The sequence below is a fragment of the Amphiprion ocellaris genome, chromosome 4 (genome assembly GCF_022539595.1).
Source record: "Amphiprion ocellaris isolate individual 3 ecotype Okinawa chromosome 4, ASM2253959v1, whole genome shotgun sequence".
Lineage (NCBI taxonomy): Eukaryota > Metazoa > Chordata > Actinopteri > Pomacentridae > Amphiprion > Amphiprion ocellaris.
The window spans coordinates 30,207,674-30,234,753 of NC_072769.1; the positions used below are offsets into that span (position 1 = coordinate 30,207,674).

General features: G+C 39.4%; 2 protein-coding genes across 5 annotated transcripts; both read right to left on the minus strand.

Annotated features, from left to right (window-relative positions):
- Window positions 1-9,445: 9,445 nt before the first annotated feature.
- On the minus strand, window positions 9,446-12,726 carry acp5a (acid phosphatase 5a, tartrate resistant). Of its 2 annotated transcripts, none has more exons than XM_035957822.2 (6): window positions 12,671-12,726; window positions 12,047-12,137; window positions 11,742-11,941; window positions 10,433-10,557; window positions 9,956-10,301; window positions 9,446-9,869 (listed from the first exon to the last, which is right to left on the minus strand). In XM_035957822.2, exons 2-6 carry the CDS (start codon window positions 12,135-12,137, stop codon window positions 9,630-9,632), a joined length of 1,002 nt encoding a protein of 333 aa, XP_035813715.2. In that variant the 5' UTR covers window positions 12,671-12,726; the 3' UTR covers window positions 9,446-9,629. The 2 variants fall into 2 exon arrangements, with proteins under 2 accessions (XP_035813715.2, XP_023147341.2); XM_023291573.3 differs by lacking the exon at window positions 12,671-12,726 and adding an exon at window positions 12,292-12,359.
- Window positions 12,727-14,407: 1,681 nt separating this feature from the next.
- On the minus strand, window positions 14,408-27,026 carry LOC111582733 (interleukin enhancer-binding factor 3-like). Of its 3 annotated transcripts, XM_023291564.3 has the most exons (20): window positions 26,925-27,026; window positions 26,323-26,430; window positions 25,367-25,478; window positions 24,553-24,746; window positions 24,262-24,436; window positions 23,981-24,137; window positions 22,052-22,143; window positions 21,475-21,570; window positions 21,218-21,329; window positions 21,036-21,133; window positions 20,612-20,720; window positions 20,379-20,513; window positions 19,345-19,535; window positions 18,147-18,263; window positions 17,870-18,001; window positions 16,999-17,160; window positions 16,778-16,907; window positions 16,613-16,651; window positions 15,107-15,448; window positions 14,408-14,937 (listed from the first exon to the last, which is right to left on the minus strand). In XM_023291564.3, the coding sequence occupies exons 2-20, from the start codon at window positions 26,427-26,429 to the stop codon at window positions 14,825-14,827; spliced, it is 2,613 nt and encodes an 870-aa protein (XP_023147332.2). In that variant the 5' UTR covers window position 26,430; window positions 26,925-27,026; the 3' UTR covers window positions 14,408-14,824. The 3 variants fall into 3 exon arrangements, with proteins under 3 accessions (XP_023147332.2, XP_023147334.2, XP_035813717.2); XM_023291566.3 differs by lacking the exon at window positions 16,613-16,651; XM_035957824.2 differs by lacking the exon at window positions 26,925-27,026 and having other exon boundaries at window positions 26,323-26,454.
- Window positions 27,027-27,080: the final 54 nt, after the last annotated feature.

Genomic DNA, 27,080 nt, shown 5'->3' on the forward strand with positions numbered 1-27,080 from the left:
TTCCCTGCAATAAATTGAAAACCCTCTAATATCTGAATCACAGCTGCCAACATCTTCAGTGTTGCTCTAGATAAAGAAAAAAATCCCTGAATGAGTGGGTGTGTCCAAATGTTTAACTGAAACTGTAAATGTACGTTGTTTATGTGTGTGCATAGGTGGGGGTGGGAACATTATGTTAGAGCATTACAGTGCACAAGATTGTTGTGGATTAACTTCTCTGTTGCTGGGACGGGGATGGGATGAGGGGCTGATTGATCGCTGCTGTGGTTTGCAGACTAATCCCTGCCTTCCTCTCTATCTGCAACTGTCACCGCTCACAGTCTGGATTATTTCAGCAGAGAGCACACAGCAGAGAGGCTGTCTGAAACGTCCTGATGTTTCCTTTGATTTCTTTGCTGGAGGATGAACTGATAAGAACTTGATTCTACTGAAGGCAAAGTGAAGAAACATGAACTGGAGCTACAGATTTGTTTAATTTGGAAGCTGCAAAATTTTGACACAATATATTTACTGATTAAATGTTTTGATTTTACTGTGACTTGTCAGTGACATCTCAGCAAGAGGATAAATTAAACTGGGATTTTTTTTTTGTTGTTGTTGTTGCTTTCATTGTGAAGGAATAACTACTCCCCAGTGGTGGAAGTGGAGGCTGCTACTCTGGAAGTATGGACAGCTTTAACTACACAGAAGGCGGACAGTCATTCCAGTATTTGGTTCATAATATGGAGCCAATGTACAAGGAGTACAAGCCTCCGCCCAGAGACCTCATCCAGCTCCCCAAGTCTGTCCTCTACCTCCTGATGGCCGCTCTGGTTGTGGTCGCCGTGGCTTACGCTATTGTGGGTCACCTCATCAAAGACCTCATGCTGGACATAACAGGTACTGGAGTCTATCAGAGGTAGAATGACGAATTCTTCTTGTTTTATGCAGGAGCTTAGCAGGTTTTATTTTGGTTTTGTGCTGTTGGATAACATCAGCAGATTTCGACATATAGTCTTGTGGTGCGAGTTAATATGATTTAATTCAAAATCTTTCAAAAGTGATGAGCATTTTATCCCAAAAAAACTGCCTTTTAAGATTATTTTAATACCAGGGACAAACTAATTCAAAAGAATAACACTTTTATTTGTATTTGTAGTTTAAAAGCAGCTTCAAAAAAGTGTTCCTTAAAAATTAGAGAAATTAATTTCTACAACCCTTTTCACTCTGAAGGTTCTTGTACCAGGACCAGGCTATATCTCTTTTTAAAATGTATCCCACAGCCCTTTTTATAAGGTATAGTATTATACTGCTAATGTGTAAAATGGATGCAGTGTTTGTTGTGCTTCATTTCTGCTGCATCAAATTCAGCAGAGCTGCAGCTGAGGTTCACAATCATCGTTGTCCACTGGTTATGCTATTTACTCAGTAATTTAGAGTTTCATTTTCAGTCTTTGAATCTCTCTCTGGCCTCATGATGGGAACAGAGAGACAAATTGCAGTTCAAAAGTCTCCCAAGTGTCTCACATCCATAGAGCCAGGCATTGTTCATTTTGGCCTTGTGGAGCCGATTCTGGCTGGATTTTGGGATGTTTCTCAGGTGGAAGTTTTTAAAAATGCACAGAGCTTAAATGTTAAAAATGTAATGATGATGGGAATAAGTTGCACTCTCCTCATCTGTCCATCCACAGACTGTTTGTTGGGCCCCGTTGAGGAGGAGCTGAAAAAAGACGGAGATGTGGAAGGAGTCTCCCCCCTGCACATGCCTCCTGCCCTCACCCACTCCCACCCGAACGCCTTCCACGTGTGGGACACGGATGACATCATCATCCCCATGACGCCCCACAGAGAGGAGAGCCCGCTGACAAGCCCTCTGATGGCCGTCATCCCATATATACCTTCATTTTTCCCCAACTCCATCAGCATGGGCAGCCCGTCCTACAATCAGCCAATCCCCAAGGAGAGCGATGCATGAAGCAGATTTGAAGGATACCAGACAGTTTTCACATTCGCCCCTCTACCTTTGGGTTTCTTCTTAGCTTGAGCCTCTTTAGCTCCATGTTTGGAACACCTACAGCCCCGCTCCCCAAGTTTTTAATGGACAATTTCTTGGACGACCAGGATGGAAATCAGTGAGTGTCACAAAAATGGCCTGAAAAGACTTTAAAACTTTTCTTTTCCAGATCTGACTGGAAACATACAAGCAGTGGCTAAGAGGGTGGTTTGTGTACATGGGTTTACTTCTGTTGGAACAAAATATCTGTGTTTTTGACCAAAACAGGAACAAACACACATTTTCTCAGGACCTGAGCTCAGACAGAGCCTGGGATACTCAGCTGGACGGCCTTCAATTCCCATTTTTCCCAGGGGATTTGTGCCAAGTTAGCACCATGACTATTCTCCTGCCAGACTCAGGCGTCCCATCAGACTGGATTGCCACATTAGTTTAAAAATAGGATCTTTAGCTGATTTACCAACATTTACCAACATAAAATGATCAACATTTAGCATTAGTTCATTTAAAATCATGTCTTAAACCTAATAAACAGTGATTCTGAAATATATTTTACAACATATTTTTAGGATATGAAGAGAAACAACAAAAGGGCACCTTGCAGAAAGCTTGTGTTTGATTTCTGTGTCAAATAAAAGTGAAAAACTGTTGTCTACAAAAATAATGTTGGCAAATGCAGTCTTATTCGGATACTAAATATATTTCTGGCCCTTAGGCAGATCTGCCTAACTTGCAAACTAATAGGGTGAGGTTAATTCAATTAGTCGAAGTGGCCTCCTTAAGGTGACTGTGCAAAGACTGCTTAAAGACTCCAAGATCAATTCAAGAAATGCAAACCTCAGAAATAGAATGGTCTTTCTAACTTTAACATTTGAATGAAATAACATCAGTCTGCATGAATCAGACAATGAAATCCTTCATGAGCGATGTTTCACTACAATTTTTTGCATTACTGTTGATATTAAGAGCACCACAATAACAAAAAAATCAATTATTAACATCATATTAATTGTATACATATGATAATACCATAAAAATTCCAGTACCAGCAACTATGTGATTGACTTTTTAACACAGGAACAAGATATGGTATAGTTATGGTTACAGACTTTCTCTCCACCTCCATCTACCTGTATTCGAGTGTAATTAATTGGCCAAAAAAGAGACAAAACATGCAATAAACAAAGTTAAAAATGAATTTGGAATTATTTTCCTTATACCAGCTGTTAAACTAAAATTTCATGTGTGTGTGTTCAGGGGATACCAGTACAAGGCGTGCAATGCTCTTCTTGTGCTTGTTGGCATTAAAAACACAGTTATACAACACAAAATGACAGAATTCAGGGCCCTTTTTAAGCAGGATGTTGGCTGAGTTGCAGAAATCTGGGGATATTAAAAGTACGCACACACACACACACACACACAGACAGAGAGACTCAAACGCACACATATACACATTTTTGCACACTATCACCACGTTCATTCATGTTACTGAACTAATTTCTCATCTTCCTTTTATCCCCCTGGCTGTAACTACAAATAGGATTATTCCACCTTTACTGTCTCTCTCCAGATGAACAAGGTGTTAACTTTGTCTTTTGTTTGTTTTTTTGTTTGTTTGTTTTTTATATATATAATTTTTGGGGAAACTCTGATTGAGGCAACATTGCTCATTCCATCTGCGAAGCCCGGAGTGCCTGTATTCAGTGAGGGGTGGAGATTAGGGAGAGAAGATTAGATGAGCAGCTTAGCCTTTAATACAACATCCTTTTATTACTTTTGAGCTGTGGAATTAGATAATCAGATGGCAGCAGCTCAATCTGAGGGGGTGAACTTCAGAATATTACATTTTGATTCTGGTTGTAAGAGACGATTGAGCGGAGATTTTTACATTTCCAGACTGATTGTTGAGTGTAAAGCAGAAGGAATAAGTGAGCAGTCTCTGGGTTTACCTGCTGGGCAAAGACCTCTATAGTGTCAGTTTTGCTGTTCCGTTACTGACCAGGAAAGAAACAGTGCTGTGCTGCACAGATATTGAGGAATGTGAGCGTTGCAGCAGTGCAAATTGTGGCATGCACAATAAAGTGAGGAAATACTGAGCTGGCGGTGGAGGGTAGGGGAAGTTAAAGCCACAGATGAGACGTTCAGGAAGAATTCAAGCAAAGTTATTAGGGAACAAGCAATGGTGACGCAGTGCACTCATGTTATACTTCAGACCAGCAAAATTATAAAAAAAACAGGAACCTGTTCTTAGTTTCCCTTCTTTAATTATGAAAAGTCGAAACTAAGAGCATTTTGCAGCATTTTTGTTTGTTTCAAACATGTCAACCTTCATGCTTTTAACTTTAAAAATGTCTCTCAGTTTGCTAATCCTGTTTCCTCAGGCAGGATTCAACGATCTTTGCTCCACACTGACGTTGTGGGAGCAGGATTTCTCCAGCAGGAATAGAGGAGCTTAACAAGGGGCTAGAAGAGAAGGTCAGACTGTGAGGTGGTTAAAGAAGGTTCTAGATAGAGAACTACCCCGCTACAGAATGTCATGCTAAACCATGAAAACAGTAAAAATATAAGGGGCTAATTATGGATGTGGGCCTTTCATTACTTTTGTCCCAACTGTCAAACTTTAACATAACATTAATAAATAAGATAGAGAATTTTTTTTTGGCAACTTTCATTTAATTTTTAGTGAATTTAGAGAGAGGGAGATCCGCCCAGTCTTAGAGTACAGCTCACTAACACAAGGATTATAACTCACCATTAATAAATCTTACTGCAGAGTGTGTAAAATGTCACTATAATCCAAGACTGATAGAAATATTACCTCAGTAAGTTTCCTGTTAGAATACAAAGTAAAAGCAAGATGTATTCCTATAAAAGATATCATTTTTTTCTCCTATTTTTTTTCTAGTTTAGTCACATAAACTTAAATAATCATCGTCTCATCGATTCAAAATCCAAGATGCTTGTTCTGACTGACTCTTCGAACGTTTGTAGGTTTCATTGTAGAGAGATTATCATAATCAATGCTTCTGGCTTTGGTGAAAATTATGTATTTAGTTTTATTTGCATTAATAACTAAATAATAATGAATTCAGAGTTTAAACACATGTTAATGATTGAAAACAGATATTTGGATTACTGGTTTTTATACTATTCTTAGATGAGAAACTGTCTTTCAGGTCTTTCAGACTGTTCACACTGAAGGACATGAAGCTGAGGTTAATTGTCGTATAAAAAAGTCTGTCTTGTTGGGTTGAACTGCACCTGCACATTACTGGAATAATGATGACTCCACGTGCTGTGACAGCAGCTCAAGCTGTCCGATTAACAAACAGATGATGACAATATTAGCTCAGGTCGACTGCCTGTGAAATCAGCCTTTCATTTGGGACAAGAGGTTTTTTAGGATCAGCTGCTGTCTGCGTTTTGAAGCGGGACATTACTGGACTGCAGTTTTGGACAGTTGGTGGCAGGTGGTGAAATCTGAAATATGTAAACTAAATCTACAGCTGCGACAGAGAGTTCAGGTCGAGGCTGAAAAATCTGTTGTGTCAATTAGTGCATCAACTAAAGTCTAAAGAGTCAACACTGACATAAATGCACCAGAAAAGGCTCAGATACAGGAACACGGGTTTATATTCTTCAAACCTGTCTGGGTCTCTGCCAGCTGTCTTGTAGTTTTTTTGTGGGTGCAGACAGTTAACTGGTCTTATTTGTTGTATTTTTTCTGTTGCTGTGAAACTGCAGATTTAACATAATTGATGTTTAAAACTGAAATAATTTTTTGGCCATTTGTTCCTACATCCAGCAACATTATCACTCATGTTGTTTCAACTCAGCTTTATTGAAATAGCACAGAAATTAACTGAGGGAAAAGAATGCAACACTAAAACTGGTGTTTTTGCTCAAACAAAATTTGCCTACTTGTTGCAAATAAAAGCGCAAACTATAAGGGCAGGGGCTTGTTGCTGCTGTTAAATCAAAGAAACAAATGTGACTAAAAGAGGAGAGCTGCAACGCCTTTCAGGAAAAAAACAAGAATGAAAAACTAGTCAACATAGCCAGAATATATTTTTGTTTTCTGGCTTCACTAAAGTTAACACATGCAATCGCGCTGAGTGATCACTTGACGCTGATCATCAACTTGACAAGCCAACCCAGGGTTTCTGAGCAGAGATGCATATTTCTCACCAGAAGAACAAACTATAATCCTAAATCCATATAAGCTGTGATTTTTGAGATTATGACAATATGAGGAGTTTAAAAACACAATACAGGCTGAAAGCAACACATCTGCTCAGGCTCAAAGAAAAAAAATTAAATAAACATTTTCATGTAAGGTGGAGGAAGACTCCAGTGGCTTCATGTCCAATCTACATTCAGTCTCATTCCTATGGCGTGTAAGGCAAATGTAAATCTTTAGCTGCAACCCTGCAAATAGTTTTGGAAGCAAGTAAAGAACAAATATAGAAACAGCATTCAGACCGATAAGTAGACTTACTGCAAATCTTATAGGGTCAACGAGTGGGATATAAGGGTTTAGTGTTTTAATCTGTTTCTGTTTTAGGATTATTTTTGCTCTGCGAAGGCAAACAGAACAATGAAATGACTTTGAAATTGCTTGCAGCTTACAAAACTCTTATCTTTTCCTCTCGCTGCCTGCAGACTGGGCTTTTCCAGGAATGGTGGTGGTATTCTATAAGGGAAGAGACTGTTTCAAAGGAAATGTTGTTTTGCATGTTGATCTGTTCTCTCAAGCATAATCTGCTCCGGGGCAGGTTGGATGTGCATCATAAGATAGCATTGTGAGGTACCCCGCTAGGACTGAACCACCACTGTAAGCCTGTAAAGCCAGAGTTACCTCAGTAACCTCAAATCCTGCTTTAGTAGTACAGGCCTCTGCTAATAATGTGGCTAAGCAGTGGAAAGCTGTGTGTTCATGATCAATTTTAGTATCATAAACAGTCTATTTCAGTATTTAAGCCTAAACTAGTTCTAAGGTGCAAAAACAAAGCAAAAGTTATAAAAAGTACAAAAACTTCCAACTTTCAGTCTTGGAAAGTAATTAAGCACATTCACTCAAGCATTGTGCTAAAGTAAGTTTGCAATTTTGCAGTTTACACTAAATTTGAATGGAAACCTCTTATTGCTCTATTTTTGGTCTTTTCCAACTCATGGAGGAACTATTTGTCTGTTCTGCTTCATTATGTTCATCACTATACACAGTATCTGCCAGACATTTGGCGCTAAACAGGCTGTGCAGTGGGTTATTTAGAACTTTTATGGTGAAAATATCTGCCGGCTGAGCTGACACTCAAATGTGTCTTCTGCACAGTATAACAACAATCTAATGCCATAAATCATAAGAATTTAATTTCTGTGATTATTTACTTTACAAAAATTTACTAAACCTGGAATCAACATGTACAACGTTTTCCCAAGTGCCCACAGGTGTTACCAACAATGGAAAAAAGTGACACTAAATGCAATAGTTATTTTGTTACTTACATTTTTAATTTACCTCGATACTTGCCTCCTATCTGCTCTGTCTAAACACGTCCTACAGTTCAACCAAAAAGTCCCTGGTTTTTTGTTATGTTATTGCTGGTTTCAGCTGAATCACTCATGAGTACACAATTGTACCAATGAGTGCACATTTTTTGTTTTTCTCCAACCTAGTTGGTGCAAATAATTTATTTTTGACAAATGTTTAAATGAGACACATAGAAAAAAATTGACAAAATACTGTATCACAGTTTTGGGCTTAGATTTGGTTAATTTTGAAAGAAAATTAAAAATCTGATTATTCTTTTTGCTTTTACAGTTTCTGGCTTTGATAAATGATGCCACTTTGGCAATTTTAAGAAGAAAATATGCCTTTTAAACCCACTAGCAGGTTTTGGTGTTCAGAAGATTAAACAATGAGCTGTAAGGAAGGCCGAGGGGACTTGCAGTTTCAGGTGGGAAGACTGATTTTACATGGTCGCCTTGCTGTTAAACCATTGCAGCATCTATTGACAACATGTGGAAATGAGAAATCAGCACATTGTTTCGCTTGCTGTAAATTCAGATAGTCTAATCAACAGGGTTGACATGCAGCCTGGCGACACGTTACTTTGATTGGCAATGGATTCACTTTAGTCGGGATTAAGCGATCCTTATCGGTCCTTCATCCTCAGGTGACAGCTTACTCTCAGCCAAATTCTGACTGGCACTGGCTCAGTTTTTTCGGCGCAGCTCTCAGGCTGACGATGCACCCCACCTTGTAGGATTTGTGAAACCTGCGACTCAGCATATAGATTACATTTGTTTATATCTTCTGTGCAAAATACATGCATGGGATTATCTAAAATACCTGTTTACATAAAACAGATAATAAAGCATGGAATCAAAGGCGATAAATTCAATGTGTCAGCAGAAGAAGGGAGTAAAAATAGAAACTAGAAGCCTGAGTTTATCCTGACCGCAGTCACTGCCAATCTGCTATCATCCGGCCTAATCCTCTGCTGGCAGGCCAGGTGGTTCTCTGTGATGGACAAAAGAGCTGCCATAGTGGAAGTCTTGACCTCTGCTGTGCCTCAGATACAACCAGCCATGTCACAGTTTAAATCTCCCAGTGCAGTGAGCATGACAGTGCTGTATATGTGACAGGGCCGGGCTTTAAATTGAAAAGTGTACATTCAAATTAATCCTAAATAGCCGTAAACCATTATGCCTTTTTTTTTTTTTTAAACCGCAATTCGTTTCATTGTATTAGTTGCTGGACTCCATTTTGCAACACAATATTAATATTTAAATGTTTTTTGTTATTTGGAGAAATTCTTACCTTTGTTCCTTACACTGTTCAAAAAAACATATACAGAATAAGATCTTTGACCACAAGCTTTAGGAGTGTCTATTGTTCAGATGCACATATCTGCAAGCTTGAGTCATTTGCTTAAATCTTGAAGTGGACCAAGCAAAGAGCAAAGCAGAGCAGCCACTGACTGAAGAGACCAGTGAGAAAACCAGGCCTAAATAAACTACATCCTACTTAATGTTGTGTGGCTGCTGTTAAAGATTTATGAACAATATGCAAATGTAGCACCTAAATGCTTGTCTTTGGAAAAAAAGCTAAAATGCCTTTGAATTTAGTTAAAACAAGAGCAGCCATCAGGTGTAGATGAAGACCTGATATGGAACAAAAACTTCAGCAACCATCTAACATGCTGGACCAAACCCAAATATAAGATGAATCGTTTTTATTGTAGGCGTCAAACTGAACTAATGTCTTGTCTAACTGGCTGCAGTTACAGCCAAAAATCTACTTCAGTTCCAAGTATTCAAGCATTACTATAAAAGCCATGTTTCCCAAAAATTACCCACCCTGAAGAGAAACAAGATATACTCATCTCTGTTGGAAACATGATTATATCTTGTCACAAGACCATTAAATCAAGCCAACAAGACATGTTATGTACAAACAGCATTTATTTATAATACAAAAACTCACATGTAAAACTTTGATTCTTCTAAAACAGCAAAATGCACTGAAATTATAATACCATAGTTAAAAACTGGATCAACAGTTACCCGATTTCAAAATACACTGTAGACTAATACTGTATTTAAATGCCAACTGTTCCCGTTAGCTCGTCTACTCAAACTCTCTTTGGGAGAGAACAGTGCGATAGAGAGAAGTGCCTTTCGCCTGGAAGAAGGTCACAATCATCTTGTTCTTTGTGACTTCTGCATGGACGAAGCCTCCCAGCGTCGAAGCCTGACCGGTGAAGAACTTCACAGAACCTTTGGGGACGTGGCTCCAGTGACGAATGTCGGGGTCCAGGAAGTTTCCAGCACCGCTCACCACATAGCCCACATCAGACTCTTCAATGTACTGCAGAAGGAAGAAACGCGGCAAGATTTTGAGCTTAAAGATGCAGATTTATAGACTAAATGCTAACGTATTCAGCAAGCACCAACCTGCAGATTGTGGTCATGCCCGCAGAGGTAAGCAGTGGCTTTGTATTTAATGAGCAGAGGATGGAGCCTCTGCAGCAGGCAATCTGTGGGCCCATGTTTGGACACAGACCACACAGGGTAGTGGCCTGCCACCAACAGGAAGTCTGCTTTGGATCGAGCCAGTCTCTCCTGCAGCCAAGTCAGCTGACGGTTAGCATCCACAGCAAACATCGGCCCCCTGGGCTTCTCGTCAGCATGGTCGTCAGAGTTGCCACACAGCATGATGGTGTCGAGCATGATGATGGTCAGAGTCTTTCCGGTGTTGGGGATGTGGAAGTTCAGCTCATAGTAGTAGGCAGGGAACTTCCTAACAAAGTTTAAAAAAAATAAATAAATAAATAAATTTAAAAAAAAAAAAAAAAAAAAAAAAAAAAAAAATGTGAGGTCAACATGCTTGAACTGTAGTTTAAAAATATATCCGTTTAAGCTGCCACTTACCATCTGTCAGATTTGCCACTGTACTCAATTTGGGCTTTGACATTCCCTGCATGATCGTGATTGCCAGCAAGAACATACCAGGGCACTCTGAGAGACTTTGCAGTGTACACGGACTCAAAAGTGTCCTGAGGGGGAAGATTTAAAAGAAAAAGCACAGTTATTGTCTCCCAGTGGTGGAAAAAGTATGCAGATCTTTTACCAAAAGTAGCAATACAGCAGCGTAAGAATATTCCATTACAGGTCAAAGTCCTGCTAAAGTAAAAGGTGCACATTACGGGCAGCAAAATGTTCTTCAGGTTAAAGTAATATTTGGTTCCCTTGAAAAAAACCTACCGAGTATCAGTGTATTGTTGCTGCAGATGGAGCTGGTTTGAGCTGCTTTTACATTTTTAGATAGACCGCAAATAAAAATCAAGAAAACATGACAGAATTATGGTATTTATTAGCTTTGAGGTTTTCCGATACAAGTTTCCCCACCACAGCCAAGCATAGAAACTTCAGCAATATTTCAAAGTCTACTCAAATTCAAGTTCTCCCCTAGGTTTTTATATACCTGTTGTAAATGTGCATAAAAACACTAGTAAATGTGGCCTAAAACTCAAACTATTCGTACAAAAAGAACGGTCTCAGGAGTACAGTAAGATTTTAGCCTTAACTTGGTCCCAGGAGTGGAGAAATTATTCAAATCATAAAAGTACCAATAAAGCAATGTAAAAACACTCCAATACTAGTAAAATGTTCTACATGAAAAATCCTACTTAAGAAAATGGAAGTATTAAAATATCTTGGGTTTTAATATTTACATGACATTAATAGTGAAGCATCAGTGCGTTACTGCTGTAGCTGGTTTCAACTAGTTTCTATACAGTTTCATATGCAGGGACAGCAGATAAATCTGAGAGGAAAAGAAAAGTTCTCATATACAAGTCTGTTCTCAGTTTCTCCAATCTTAGATTATTGTTCCAATATTGGATCTTTTAACATTTATTGAAATAAAACCAGACAGGGGATTAAAGAAGCTGTTAACTCAGATAAGAGTAATGCGACACCAACTACACACTGTTTTGTAAGGTGTTAGAAGCCCAGCAGGTTGGAGGCCACTGGTTAATGTTTAACAGCTTGTTATTTTATCTAGCGTGTCAAAGCTTCATCTCCAAAACAACTAAAGCTGTCAGATAAATGTAGCGGAGTAGAATGTACTGTGTAATGTGGTAGAGGGGGAAGTAGAAAGCAGCATTAAATAGAAATATCCAAGTACCTCACAACTGTACCCAAGTACAGCACTTTCAAACTGTTGTAAGCATCTTACCTTAAACCGAGGGGAATCCACGCTGTTCACACCTTTGTAGTAGAAGTTATCGCCAAGGGCCAGAACAAAGTCAGCTCCCATCTGCTCTGCTACTTTGCTCATTTCTTGAGCTGTAGCCTTCTGCACAGCGGTGGTGTATGGCGCATAATTCACTCCTCCCCAGTCTCCTATAGCCAAGAACCGAATAGAGGTTCTGTTCTCTGGAAGGAAACAAAGCATTAAAAAAAAGAAATCAGAACTTGTGACTCAGAAGAAGAACCTCACAATGAACAAGCTCATGAAAGTCAGTGTAAATTAATACTCACTGCTACTCTCTCCCAGGTCTTCGAAGGCAGTAGGATAGCAGTAGGCCACAGGGATGGCAGCAATTAAAATGGATAAAAGAGTGACTGCCATCTTTAGAGACAAACATCAGAGTTACAGTTAACAGCAGACTGACACAAGAAAAACAAGACGTGCAGCCACAACCAAATAACGAAAGTCAGCACCTGCAGAGCAAGAAAAACAAGGAAGTGAATCGTGAAACAAGCAAACCACAGCTACAGCTTACCATGTGGACCTATGCTTCCTCCCTTCTCGCCTGCCTCCACACTAAACAACAGCACTGTCTCGTGATTTTTTATGCCTAAAGGTGAGCTGTGATTGGCTGCAGTCTGAAGCTGACATGTCCCAGCTGGAGTTAATGGCAGCTAATCAAAGGTGTCTGTGTGTTACCAGAGGTCAAAGAAGTTCAATGCATCTTAATAAACTTCTCAGAACACATGACTGTCATCAGCCTCAGCAGAGACGCCACAAAGAAAAATAATAATCTATTGCCTATCATCAGAATGAAAACACAACTGGCTGACAGAAGAAAAACAGAGCCTGCGTGTGTGAAGAGTTTAGATGTCAGAGTGCAGAGATAATAAAGTGAAAGATAAAACACTCACAGCTGGTAAGTGGTGAGGCAAGCTCAGGATGACGCTCTCCGTCCTCGCAGTGCTTTTTCTCCTCGTCTTTTTATCGGCATTCCTGGAGGAGAAGCTGCAGGAGGACCAGCCCTGGGACACGCTGCAGGGGCATGATCATTGCTCACACCCTGACTCAGTCTTGGGACTGGAGGGTCATCAGGACCACATGTGACCCGCTATGGTTATTATAGGCTGCTGTCCAGACTCCACTCTTTCCACTTCAGTGTTAATCACTGTTTTCCTTCTTCATTTTGTGCATCCGTTTTTGGATAAATCCATAGTAAGAAATGTAGCCCACTGGCTTTACTCAAGTAATCAAGTCATGGACAAATTGGGTGGTCTTACTAAATGTATTCTTGCATTTAGTTTTGCAACTAGATTGTCTGTATTTTCTCCACTTCTGTCACTTTAAATGAAAACAGGACTACCTTTTCTGCTTTGATACAAACATATTGGTCTACTGAATAGCTAAAAGGCCACAGTGAAGCGGGTCAAAACTGTGAATTTATGTTTTGCAGATCTGAGATGTTGATCGAAGACAGATCCGCATACAGACAAGAAACATATAAGAATATATAGCACTGTTAAACATTTTGGTAAATGTCTATTGCATGCCTTTTTTTGTTGTGATTAAATTTATTTGACATGCACAAACACAAAGAAAATTTTGTGAAAGAAGAATAAACAAAAGAAACTACAGTGAATATTCCATACAAGCTATTATTATTAGACAATATTTTTGTAGCAGTATTTTTGACAGTCATTTTTGCCTTTAATATCCTGACATTTTACTAATAAAAAACTGACACTGCATGGAAAATAATAATGGAGTGGAGTCTTGTCTTCATGTTGAAATATTTTTTTAAAATATAAGAATTTACATACATAATAATGTATCATCGTTGTTAATCACTAACATAATCAAGACTATGATCATCAAAAACGAAACATTTTCTTTGCATTTACAATATAAATACTTTATTTTTTAAAAGTGTGTTTTCTTAAAAAAACAAAAAAACCAAGTTGTAACATGTAAGCAAACTGGCATTTAAAGAGTTTAAAGAGAAAGATTTTTTTTGGTTTTTATGATCAGGACTAATGCTGATTAAATAAATTACTCAGTAAAAGTCAAAATTATTATATATTCAGTGTTTTTGATGTGCAAGGACATTTTTGTCCTTGAGAATTTTGTTAACTTTTTGGTTTAAATTTGAAATGTTAGGGGTTAACTTCTGAACAGTGATGCACTAATTTCACTATTCAGGTCAGTGAGGCCTCCTCTCATTATTGTTTACCACACAGCCAGACATATAGGGCATCTCTGCTACAGTGTTACACTAAATACACTACCAGTCAAAAGTTTGGACACTTTCTCATTCAAATGAATGACGAAGTGTGTCCAAACTTTTGGCTGGTAGTGTACATACCAGACTGGCTGCACTACAGAAACAATTTGCAGCACTTGCTGGTGTTGCAAAATGCCCCAAGTAACACTCAGGTGAGGAAAATCCTTGGTATTTTTAAGGGAAGGTCAAGTTGAACTGACTTGAACTGCTTCAAATTCACAATCTTACAGGCAGAGCTCCACTCTGACCTCAATTGTACTTTATCAGAACGTCATGCATTAAAAAAAAAAAAAACACTAGAAGGGTTAATGATAAAATCTCACCACACATCAAGCTTTTGCCTGTAGTTAGCAAAATGATGGTCAGAAACTTTGCTCCAAAATAAGAGTCATTTATTTTTACAACAAGGATTAGAGCGTTCATCAAGACACAGAAAAGAAAACGTTAGCTCAAAATTACAAGCAGCTTTAAACCAAAAACCATATAATGATACAGAACCAGTCCACTAGATTAAAAAAAAAACACAACACTCATGTCAGCGTGGATGTGAAGGATGTTGTAGAGATAAAAGATGAAATGGCTAACAGGCTACTGTTTCACCAGATGTGAAAGAACAACCGAGGTGCAGAGTGAAAAGATAACTAAAAATAAAATAAACATTCCAGTTTCAGAGAAAACAACTCAGCTATTTTTTGTTTTCCTTTTCAGAAGCAGGAACTCAGATCATCATCAGGGGTGAAGAATCCGAGTCAGAGTGAGGTGAGACGGGCTGAGAATGGCGTGATGATCAGTAATTCATGTCATTGTATCCAGAGTATGAGCCTTGGTTCTGTCCTCCGAAGCCCTGATATAAACCATATCCCTGCTGATTCCCCCAAGACGACTGGTTTCCCCCCCAGCCTGTAAAAAAGACCAAACCAGGAGGTGTTATTTCCTTTATCTGGTGGTATTGCGTTTGTTAATACAGAAATAATGCAACAAACTATAACTATTAAGAGCAAATTCACTTTATTAAATATATTTTTGGATACAGTAAGTGGATTTTAACTTGTCAATTACCAGTACTCACCATAACTATTATTATACCCCTGTCCCCCGGTCACCGAGCTGGGGTAAGCAGTGCTGTACATAGAATAATCTCCTCCGCCACTCTGGCCCTCGCTCTGACTTTGGGTCAGCATCTTCTTCTTCTCGTCTCCGTACCCGTAGCTGTACGGACTCTCCTGATCGGCGGGAGGAGGCATGGACTGGTAGCTTTCTGCCTTCGTGGTGCTGTTGTTGGTGCTGGAGGCTGGTGGGGATGAGAAGGTGGCGCTGCTCTCGGGGTAAAAGGTGCCGTAGCCGACGCTGCTGCCTGAGACGCTGGGGCCGGTGGGTTTAGCCGTGGCTGCGTTATTTCCATATAGTTTATCTGAAAGACAGTTGAAACAAGACCTGAGTGACCCTGTGGTGTGAGATCTCATTTTCTTTAAAGACATGCTTTGTGCTAAGACCAAATCCCACATTTCTGACATTCTCATTAAATACACAGCAGACAGATCCCTTAGATCAACAAGGTTCATCACTGGAGCTAGAATAAATTCAGCTTACGGTGCCTGCAGTCTTTATGATTCCACCCTGGGGGATTCTCTACTGCATGAACTAAGGTCTGTTGTCTGTTTTTCACAAACACATTTTTAGATTTAAATTACAAATTACATCTCTATTTCAGAATCAGCTTTAATGCTATTCTTCCACTTTTTAATCATCACAATATTTTTTTTTCTGATTCCCTTTTTTCTCTAACAACCAAGGTAAGTTCTGATCTTACCCAGTATGTTTTTATATATGTAATCCATTCTTATATGTTTTTAATCACATATGCATGATCTTTGCCTATTTTTTTCTGTCTGCTGTATTAAATGTGACATAAATGAACTTGACTAGGCCTGCAACTGGCGATTTTTATTACTGAATATCGTCTATCCGACCATTATTTGTTCAATTAATTGTGCACGCTAATGTCCAAAAGTGCAGTAGCTCTGAGATATTTATCTTATTAAGAAAGAAATGTTGCATTTTTGCATAAAAAATGACTTTAATGACTGTTTCATTATTAGATTTGGTGGTAACTTTTAGTACAACATATCTAGCAAGAGAAAGCAGATGGAGTGTGACATCAGTACACATGATTAATCTGTGTACAGTAAAGGCAATGAGTTTATGCTACTTTATTTGACTAAATCTATGTGCTTTTCTGTAATTTCTGACCATCTGATAAACAAAAGTGTCTAATATGCTTAAGTAAATGAAACCCCAGATTAATGAAACTGTCTTTGACTGGGTGTGAAAAATTCCTTTATGCAGTGCATAATCATATCCAGTTGTAATTTATAAAAACACAAATTGAGATTCAACAACACTGCAAAATAAGTAAATGTTCTCAAAGACTTTTGCTACTTTATGTATAATCATTTGGAACTTATTTAGTGTGTAGTGCACAGACAAGAACACACCAAAACTCAAACAAATAAAAACCACCATGACAGTCTAAAGCCAGTCTGCAAAGAGCAAACAGAGACGTTCAGATACTTACGATAGCCAGAGCCAGTGCTGCTCTCATAACTGTAGTTGGCTTTTAAAATAAAGGAAAGACACGACTATTTAGTTGATGTCTTCACAGGTGTGAAGTGCTTGTTGCACATGTTTAAAGGATCCTTTAATGACTCGACTGAGACTTTGTCAGTGTAAAATTCCTTACTCTTGTTGTAGCTGGGTCCTGAGGGAAACGGTTTGCCTCGGCCCCGTCCTCGACCTCCCCTGTTGGGACCCCAACCACGGGACCCAGAGTCTGAAGGAATGCCGCGGATGGTGCCGAACCCTGGGATGTGCTGTTGAGGAAGAAAAGGTAATATGAAGCAATGTCAAAACAAAAATCAGGATAAATTATAGACTTTGAAGGTCACAAACTTGATAAATTACCATGTCGGTGTAGGTGACCTTCTTCTTTGAAACATTTCTGTTGATGTTTGACACTCCGCTGTCATCTGGGAAGAGCTTCTCTAGAGCAGCGAGGGCAGCGTAGGCCTTAGCTTCCTTCTTATTAGAGCCTCTTCCTTTAAACTTCTGCCCATCGACTTCCACCTGAGAGAAAAAAAAGAGATAGAAAAAATAATCCTAAGGGTTTATTTTCTAGTGATTATTAACTTGAAACTCTGACCAAAGCCCTATTTGGGTGTGATTTTTTTTTTTCTCAAGAGGAGATGAGAAGAGAAATTCAGCTTTTGTGTAAAAATGGAAAACTATAAACTATTAACTATACTATTTAGGAACCAATATGATAAAAGAAAGATTTTTTTTTTAAATCAGGAGAGCTACACCCCATAAGCTCCTCAGTAGGTTGGCGTATTGTCAGCTACAAGTGTTCTGCTATTCTCTTTTGTTTTTTCTTCTCTGCATTTTGCCCAATTAGTGCCATAAAAGGATGTAATACATGGGTGTACCGATTAAACTGCAGCCTTTGGATTGGGTGTCTCCTTTTCTATGATTTCTAAGCGGATTTGTGCATGTTTATATGCTTTCTGTTTTGGCAGAGTGTCCGTGTCTTTTACAGACCATATGTTGTCATTTTGGGAAGTTTAAAATCCTGCCAAGAATAATGGAGGGCAGGATTACCCAGTATAATTTAGCCCCCTACCTCCCCTGTGCTGCTAATCTGAGCCAAATGGAGGTTTAAGAGTCAGAAAAGTCAGAGTTTGTCCAAATCCTAAACACACAGGTTTTAACAGATTACACAAATGTAACAATATTTAGTACAGTTGTTGTTTTCTATGCAGACATATTGCTGACTCACCTCCATGACAAAGCACTTTTCATGGGAGCCTCCCGTCTCTGCAGAAAGCTCATACTTCAGGCTGCGGCGCTTCTCATTCAGCTCCATCACAGGATTCTTGCCATTTTTAGTCAAGATGGGACCCTGACCAGTCTGTTCACAGCAAGAGGACAAACAATTGCTCTCAAACCCACACTATAACCATTTAACTCAAGAACATAGAACTTCTTTGCCTCTCTACTTCAGTGTATGTTTTAAGATGAGGCTTCTAAATAAATCTAACAACTCAGGTACGCACATCTTCTGATGTAGTGGAACTCGTAGCAGCTTTAACCGATTCCTGGCTTCCTTCAGCATCACCACTGGACTCTGATTTAGATTCTGAACCTATTGGAAGACCGAGATCTTGCAGGACCTGTGAATGACAAAAGTCAAAACATTACAGAAAAATAACAATCGTTATTTTATTCATATATCCAACCGGACTGAAGGAAATGATTCAAGGGAAAGGAAGTTGTTTTCAGAAATGATGCACAGGAGAGTGGAAGGTTTAACCAGGTTGTCCATCATGTGTGTACTAAAAATTACAATATTCATAATAAGATGCCTTAAATCTGGGTTTTTATTTTTGTAGTTAATCCTCTGATCCTCAAAACCCACTGGCGAGATTGAAAGGCATGTAATTTTTTAATAACCTGACAAAATTAGACCATTTATCAGTGCCTGCAAATGTAAAAACGGAGAGAGTGGCTGGACTTTCAACTTTTCTGACGGCCCCTGCAATCAACGTGTGCAACTTTTGGTTTTGTTAAAAAAAATATAACAAATTTAAGTTTAAAATCCTGATATTTTATCATAAATCATTTTATTTAACTTGTCTAAAAAATTGTCAAAAATAAACCTTCTTCTTAGACCTGGTTCTGTAAAAAGCTACAAATTCTGCGCTCCTGACTTAAAGTGAAAAGGCATTGGTGACTCAGCTGTGACCAACAGTCACCTGTCAAAAGTTCTGGGACTTTTCGGGTGAACTGGGTTGAACTGCAGGCTGTGTTTGGTAGACCAGATAGAGGACAAGTATGAAAACAAAATAAAAACGTATGTAGTAAAATATTTATAGTATTAGAGAACCATTTTTTCCAGTATTGGCAACACGTGTGGGCATTTGGAAAACTATTCTACATTTTGATTCCAGACTTTTTCATCTGTTGTAAAATGAGTAATCAAAGAAAATCAACTTTTGTTAGCTGTACTGAACTGCACAGAAGACATTGTTGAGTTTTCTCTAATTCTAGCTATGGTTGTACTGTTTGTATAGACGTCCAGGACTTGAAACTGCAGTGAAAAATGAGCGCACAGTGAGTAAAAATGCACAGAAGCTGCCTGGGGTTCAGAGGGATAAAGACATACAGAACAACACTTGAGGCCGAGTAGGTTTGGTTTTTCAACAGCAACAACAAAAAGTTAGTTTGTGTAGATTAAAAATAAAGCAGCCTTACCTTGGTGGCTACGTTCAGTTTGGCGGCACGCTTTGAAGGCCCTGTCGCCTCGTAAGTTTTCCCATTTAGGTCAACAGCCATCGTAAAGACCGGCTCATGGACTGGACCAGTTTGGGACGTCAGTCGGTACTCCAGGCCGGGTCTGTACTGGTTCAGACGCATCACAGCATTCATGGTAAGATCATCGGTGACTACAGGAAAAGGAACAGGTAAACAAAAGGCACAAAGAGAAATAGGAGTCAACAAATAAATTCATTCATTTCTAGGTTAGCCCTATGAAAATGTTAAGAAAGAAGTGACTATTTGGCATTATTTTTACATTTCCTGATTTCAAAAAGAACATATATAGTTAAGAAGCAAATGTCTCATGGGCACAGGGACTCCAAAGCTACAATTAACTGCTTTCTGATTAGAGACTGCTCAAGGGGCATTTGCACAGCTGAGTCTAGGGCTTTGTGCTCATACATGATGTGACTAGTGTAATATGCTTACAGGATTATAAGTGCCCTTCTTGAGATGATAATAATAATAATTACAATAATAATAATAATAGATGAGAAAATGCCTACAATGTCAGGCTCATGCACTGATAACAAGAGCATGTTTATGTATCCCTGTGTTGATTAGAGGTCAACAGCTGTTGTTTCTAAGAATTGATGCTAGTTATTAGTAGTCAAGGAGACGCATAATCAATATTTGAAACCGATACATCTTTAAGGTACAAATGAAAATCTGGGTGTCAAAATTTGGAATAACACAAAGTCCAACATAAAACATTGTTGAAATATTTTTAATGCTCTACAACTATTTAATTAAAAATCAACTTTCCAACATCCATCCTTATGTGTTAGTGGACTATTATTTCTGACAACCCATCAGATAGTGCTGCTAGGAAACGATTTTTTAAAAATGCCAATTAATGGAAACATTTTAAATATCAGAGCCCATAATTGTTAGCTTCCTAGTGTTGATGTAGATAAACTGACAGTAGAAACGCTCAGCCAATACACAAGCCTCTAATATTAATTACTAACATGATTTCCTCTGAAAACGCTTCTGGAACTTGAGAAACTTCCTCTGTTTGCTGTTGAGATGGGGCTCGTCCTCTTCCTTCTCCACCTCTGAGTAAGATCTCTTAGGTGGCAGGCTGAAGTGTCCGGCTATCTGGGCTGAAAAAGACAGAACAGAAACAAGCGTGAGGACAGACCTTTTGAGGAAAGAGCTAAATGACACTTGAACTGGTGAGGGAAGCTAGGTTATTTCCTACCTGCGCCATCTTTGCCGCCGGCTCCCATCAATTTCCGTGGCTTGATAAGTTTACTGTCCATCCCCAACACCTTGTGCATCTGTCCAAATGCACACAGCCTCAAGGCAAACTGAGAAAAACATAAATATCAGCTGCTGTTTCCATGATTTAATAATATGGACATACATACACCACCAGTCAAAAGTTTGGACACACCTTCTCATTCAATGGTTTTTATTCAATTATTTTGTACATAGCAGATTAATACTGAAGACATCAAAACTATAAAATAATACATACAGAATTATGCTGTAAACAAAGAAGTGTTAATCTTCAGTATTAATCCACAATGTATAAAATACAAATAAATAAAACGCATTGAATGAGAAGGTGTGTCCAAACTGTTGACTGGTAGCGTATGTTGGCATTTAAAGGCCCGTCTTACCTGAGCACTCTGTGTGATGTCTTCACATTGCTGCACAGTCAGGTATGCAGTGGCACCGACCGGGTCCTTCTCACATGGATCTTTAATTCCAGGACCATCTTTGCACAGATGCGGTTAAATCTTAATGTCACTGCCGATGCAACAACGTTCATGCTGGTTTGACAACACAAATAAAATCTCACCTTCCAAGAGGATTCCAGAAGCAACGCACTCCAAAACCCTGCGAAGAGACTCTCCCGCTCCCATTGGTCTCTCAGATGTACTAATAGCCTTCTCTACCAGCAGTTCAAGAGGCTACATGGAAACAAGAGCACAAAGCAAAGCACTGACAATACCTATTAAGTTGCTGCCTATAACAAAAAAGGATGAGAAGAGGGTGACTTGTACATAAATATCTACTGTGCTGTTATCAGAAGAAGTGCACCAGCAGTTTTCTCACCCATCCTGAGAGGGGCGTCCACGTAGGAACACGGATACACAAGTCCCTCAAGATCCGGATCACAATGACAGCAGAAGTCAGGTCGTTGACTTTCGCCTGAAGAGACAAAATAAATCCAGTTCAGTCAGAGGAGCTGCCGCCTCTCGTGCCACCTCCTCTCTGTGCTTTCTGAGTTTCCACCAAACGATTCAGAAAACAAAGCAAGCACAGAATGGTGAGAACTACTGAGCCGTCTCCATTTCAACAACAACTTCTATCTTGGGTATTTTGACCGTTTAATGGCCTTTGTTGTACAGTAGCAGCTGAAATCAAGAGAGCTCAGTTTTAAATCATCTGCTCATGTCGATACCAATGACGTATCCACATCTGTCATTGGTATGAATCAGCAGATCCCCCCTCAGCTCTCTTCTAAAACTCAAAGTCCGATACTTTAGTTAGATCATAACCTAAATCTTCAAGAACTGAGAGCAGCTTGTAAAAACTGTCACTGTCTCTAAATGAACAGAAAATAAAAGAAAGGGAGGTCATTCAAGGAAACAGTTCAACCTTATGTATAAATAAGGACGTGAATGCAAACCTGGAACCACTTGGCGTGGCGGAGAGACGCCAAGGCAGTTAGGCATTTCTGCCTGTCCAGAACGTCCGGCGGATCGTTGACTGTTCGCATTTCTATTGACGAGGTGGGGTAAGAAGAAAAGGTACAGTTTGACCAAGGGGGTCGGCTCTGTCTTGCAGCTCAGGGAGTAGCAGCTTTTCCCAAACCACCAGCAGCAGGGAAAGGGGGTCCCAAGTACCTAATGTGTAACTCTTTGGTCCCAGCGAACATAATAGTCCCCCGTCACAGATTCCAGCTAACTGTTCCACAGTGCGTGCAAGTAAAAAGACTGTCAGAGAGACACAGTGGTATTTACAACATTGCATAGCATGTTGTGAACGTGCGAGCACTGCGCTACAGTAAATACCCCTTTCCCTCAGCCCCTCGGCTTGGGTTTGCTGCTTCCCCCCTCCTCCTGAGACAGTATGTCCAGTTGGTCAAAGGTCCAGCGTTCCTAAAAAACTTGACAAACTAAAAGGTAATCAGTTGTAAAATCACAAGCATTTAGAGAAACTTCACGTCTGCACCACACTGCAGCAAAACTGATGAGTCCCTGACCAAACAGTGGCTTCAAGAGGCCTTAAGAAAGATTGGAAACACAAAGAGCCATACCAGGCTGTTTTGGGCATGTTTCAGCTCTTTTTCCCCTCTACTCTACAAATACAATTCAACTAATCTAGCTCCTGTGAGCTGTAGCCTACTGATGAGGACTTTCAATACAACAGTGAGAAGTTACATGACTGAAAAACAGTAGGAAAGTGTGCTTACAACAATGTTACGAAGTAAAAGCAGTAACTACACTTACAATGATATTTGATTAAAATGATTATCATTGGCAATATGTAAGTATGCAAACCTTCAAAGAAAAGTCTTCACTTTAAATTAGTGTTTTCTTAAAATTTACACAGTAACTGTGACTGGATTTAATGACAGTAGTATTATTATTATTAATTCCAATGCAGTATGAAATAAAAAAAATATTGATCGCATCAAAGAAGATGCAGTAGTGATACCTGGAACACAATAGTACATTAATCAGTTTACTCCCTAAAAACCCTCATGATTCGTGCACAAGATGGAGCACCGTCAAACAGTGAGATCACTGCACCAGATCGGGTCTGAATTATTGTGAACGATCAGTTATTGCATAATTTTAAATGTGCAGTCCCAGTGTGCAGTGTAGTAAATAGACTGAGACTGCACTGAGCCTGGTATGGTTCTAAATGTGGGGCTTGAGAAAGTCACTGCAACTTTAAACGTAGAAAAACTGCTCATTCTTGTGAACACAGAAGCTCCACAAACACTCCCCTAACCAAAACATTTACCTAGGTCTACTGATTTGCTGGTTTCTGCTATTATTATAAACTATTTTTCTCCTCATATTTTAAATTCTCCCAAGAGAAGCCACATAAACGTCCTTCACTGTTGATCAGTTTTGCTGCAGCTGGTTCCAAATGTACATGTTCAGCATCAAGGACATGCAATGCGCGCATTAACTTGTTATTCTTGAGAAAGCCTTCACTTTAAACATGAAAACAACAAGAATAGACAAAGTTGGGTTTTTTTTGTTTGTTTTTATGACTGAGGCATTGTCATTAAGATGAGCAGGATGTATTAGCGACTACAGAAGAGATGTAGAGCCGCAAACGGCAGTTTGGCACAAAAACGACGACAGGACTCTTGAGCGAGTGAAGAGCCAACGCTTGTTGGTTGTTCACTGGCATCGGTCTGAGACAGTCACTGTACAAGCTCCACTGGGGTTTAATGTGATGCAGATGGACAACTTACGTGGTATTTTTGTCAGTGCAAAGTTTTAAATCAGTGGAGCAGTACAGCGTGTGCATACTGAGAACACACAGATCAGGCTTGTAGTAGCTGATGTCTAGTTGGAAACAGGACCAACATACGCACCTTCTTCTTCTTCAGCAGTTTTACTCTCTTGCTCTGCTCTGACAAGAGGTGATGTCAGGTGGATAATGAGAGTCAGGGCTGACTCCTTGGTGCTTGTCACAACAATGCCTGCATCTCCTGGACACGGGTTTACTGAATATGTCCCAGCTGAAATGGTCTGTTTAAAAGCAGAGAAAAAAAAATAGAAAGGTGAAAGAGGAAGCAAAACCTATCTAATACCAGATCTGTGAAAAATGTTTAATAGTGAATGCCATAAAACAGCCGTGGACACTTATCTCTACCTCTAACTGGGCAGTTAGCTTTTCAGCCACTTGTTTAAGCAGAGTAATTGTGGGTTTGTTGGAGCAAAGCAGCACAAGTTCCAGGTCCTTGTCCCCCTTCAGCAGCAGTCCTTTGGCCACCAGCCCGACCCTCATGACACCACGAAGGACACGCTCTTGCGCACCATCACTTGCACTAGGAGGGAAACAAAACAATCAAAATAAGATTCAGTTATTAAGATACCATGTAATCTAACTGTCATTTGATATATTTATTACAGCTACCACAGACTGTTTAGACATTTTGCTTACTTTACTGCCTCTGTAGTTTCTTTGACATCTTTTAGAGTATCCACCTGGTCAGAAACGGATTTCAGGGCACATTCCACGTGTGAGACGATTGTCTGCACCGCCTCCAGCTCCTCTGGTGAGGGGTACACTTCAGAGTGTTTCGCCATCACAAGGCGATCATATGGCCCTGTGTGTGACCGGGGGATTTGAGTTTCCTACAATGGAGAGAAAAAACAAGTAAGAGAAGCTTTATATTGGAGGAAAAAAAACAACAACATAGTGCAGATGACAACAAATGTATGTTTAGTTAATACTGTAATCATAAACCCAATTTCAAAGAGGCCTGGGATCTTTCTGTGTGGAGTCTGCATGTTCTCCCTGTGTTTGCATGGGTTTTCACTGGTTTTCCAGCTTCCTCCCACAGTCAAAAAACATGCTGAGGTTAATTGGTGATTCTAAATTGCCCATAGCTGTGAACGTGAGTGTGTTTAATTGTTTGTCTCTCTGTGTAGTGCTACGATAGACTGGTGACCTGTCCAGCTTTACCGGTACTCTTGCATTCCAGTGAAGTACATCACATGTCAGAAATAAATAATTGGGAAGTACAATAATAGTATTTATAGCCAGGATTAAAAAATAACTTGGAAAAGGAAACATCATACACAGGATACAGCTTTCATGCAAGAGGAAGAGCAACCTTTTTAAAGAACAAAAGGAAATAAAATTGTGATGGAAAACAAAACATTGTGGAAAAAGAAGTGAGTCAAATGGCTCAAACTAAAAGAACTTTTGTATGAACTGACAAGACATTGATTTAGCAGGTGAGAAAAAAAACCTCATGATGACGTTGATCCTCAATCTCCTCGATAGCAGCGATGTAGTCGTGGTATTGCCTCAGCTCCTCCTCGTAGCACAGACAGTCGTACCAGTACCGCAGCTCCTCGTATCTGGACAGATGGAATGATAAATGAGAGACACCATACAGTAATCAAGTCAAAAGAGGTGCTAGAAAATAAACAGTTATGGGGATCCTTTGAGCTTTACATACCAACTATTCTTTAGTATATAATCCTCATTTAAGTCAACAATACAGTACAGAGCTGCCACTATGAGTTGGCAAAATTGATGAAATCAATGCTGAAAATGCATCAATCATCATGCATTAATATTTTTAATCAACACAAATGTTTTAATTCAGTATCACTGCGTAATTGTCGCAACATGACACCAGTTGTTTGTGGCACAGAATGAGTCTGAAATAGTGACTGAATGCAGCTCATTAAGACTACATGTTACCAGCACTCACTTGCAAACTGCTGCACTGTCAACTGCCAAACTCATCATACAAATTAGTTAAGGTAACAGGTGTGCCTGTAACTAATTTGAATGTATTTTCTTAAAATTTACATCTCCTACCAAAGTCTGAGAACAACTACACAATAATGAGAAAAAGAGTTAATTTTGCTGTTCTGAGCTTGTTGAATATCCACAGTGTTCATGCTGCAGTTTTATTTTTATATATATATATATATATATATATATATATATATATATATATATATATATATATATATATATATATAAAAGTCTCTTTTATTTACTTGTTGCTCTCGTCTGAATAGCGCTTTGTGTAACATTCAAACTGTATGAAAAGTGCTACATAAATAAAGTCGCATTGATGGATCTCAAAGTACACCAAGTCAATTCAAATGCGTTCTATCAATGCAGCTGCCAGTCTTGTATTTTTCTGTTCTATTCAGAAGCTCTAGCTGACTATATTCTATGCTGTACCTGTCAAAGTCTGGCGGCAGCAGCCGGTGGCCCTGTTGGATCAGACTGTCCCAGTACAGCAGCTCTTCATACGCCTGGTGCTCGTCCCACATTGGTGGGGCCGCCATGCTGTCACGACAGAAGGTGCCACCTGTTTTATTACTTACAAATACGTTTCAAATTCAGTGCATAACTTGTAGACAACAGTCACCATACCACCAGTCACATTAAATGTAATTACATATGACGCAATGTGTTTTCCACATGCATGTGCAGCTAACGTTAGCAAACGACACACGTAGGAAACCTGCTCTGCATGTTAAAAACACGTCGCGTCGAAGCAAACACGTCGCGTCGAAGCAAACACGCAACGTCTGCGTTATTCACCGCAAACTAAACACACACTGTTGAGGAGGGTTGAGCAGTAATTCCGCAGTTCCTCCCTCCCCGCAAACTAAGACCGTTAGTTAATGTTTATCGCACCCACCATTGAATCGATGCTAGCGCGCTAGCTAACGTTAGCGAGCATCTCCCAGTTTTGCAAATTTGCCATTAGGCGAATCGATTTCGCACAGTGACACTGATCTCTAATTGAGTTTCAATGTGAGGCATTTCGAGCTTACCTTTATCAAAGAGCGAATAAATCGGTATAGACCTTTTACGGTGACGTCGCTGTCTTATTGATGTCAGCCGATCACGAGTCGCTTAAATGTGACGTCACGACACCGCCGCGGCGCATCGTGTGTAAGATGGACATGCAGTGATCAATACTAACAAAG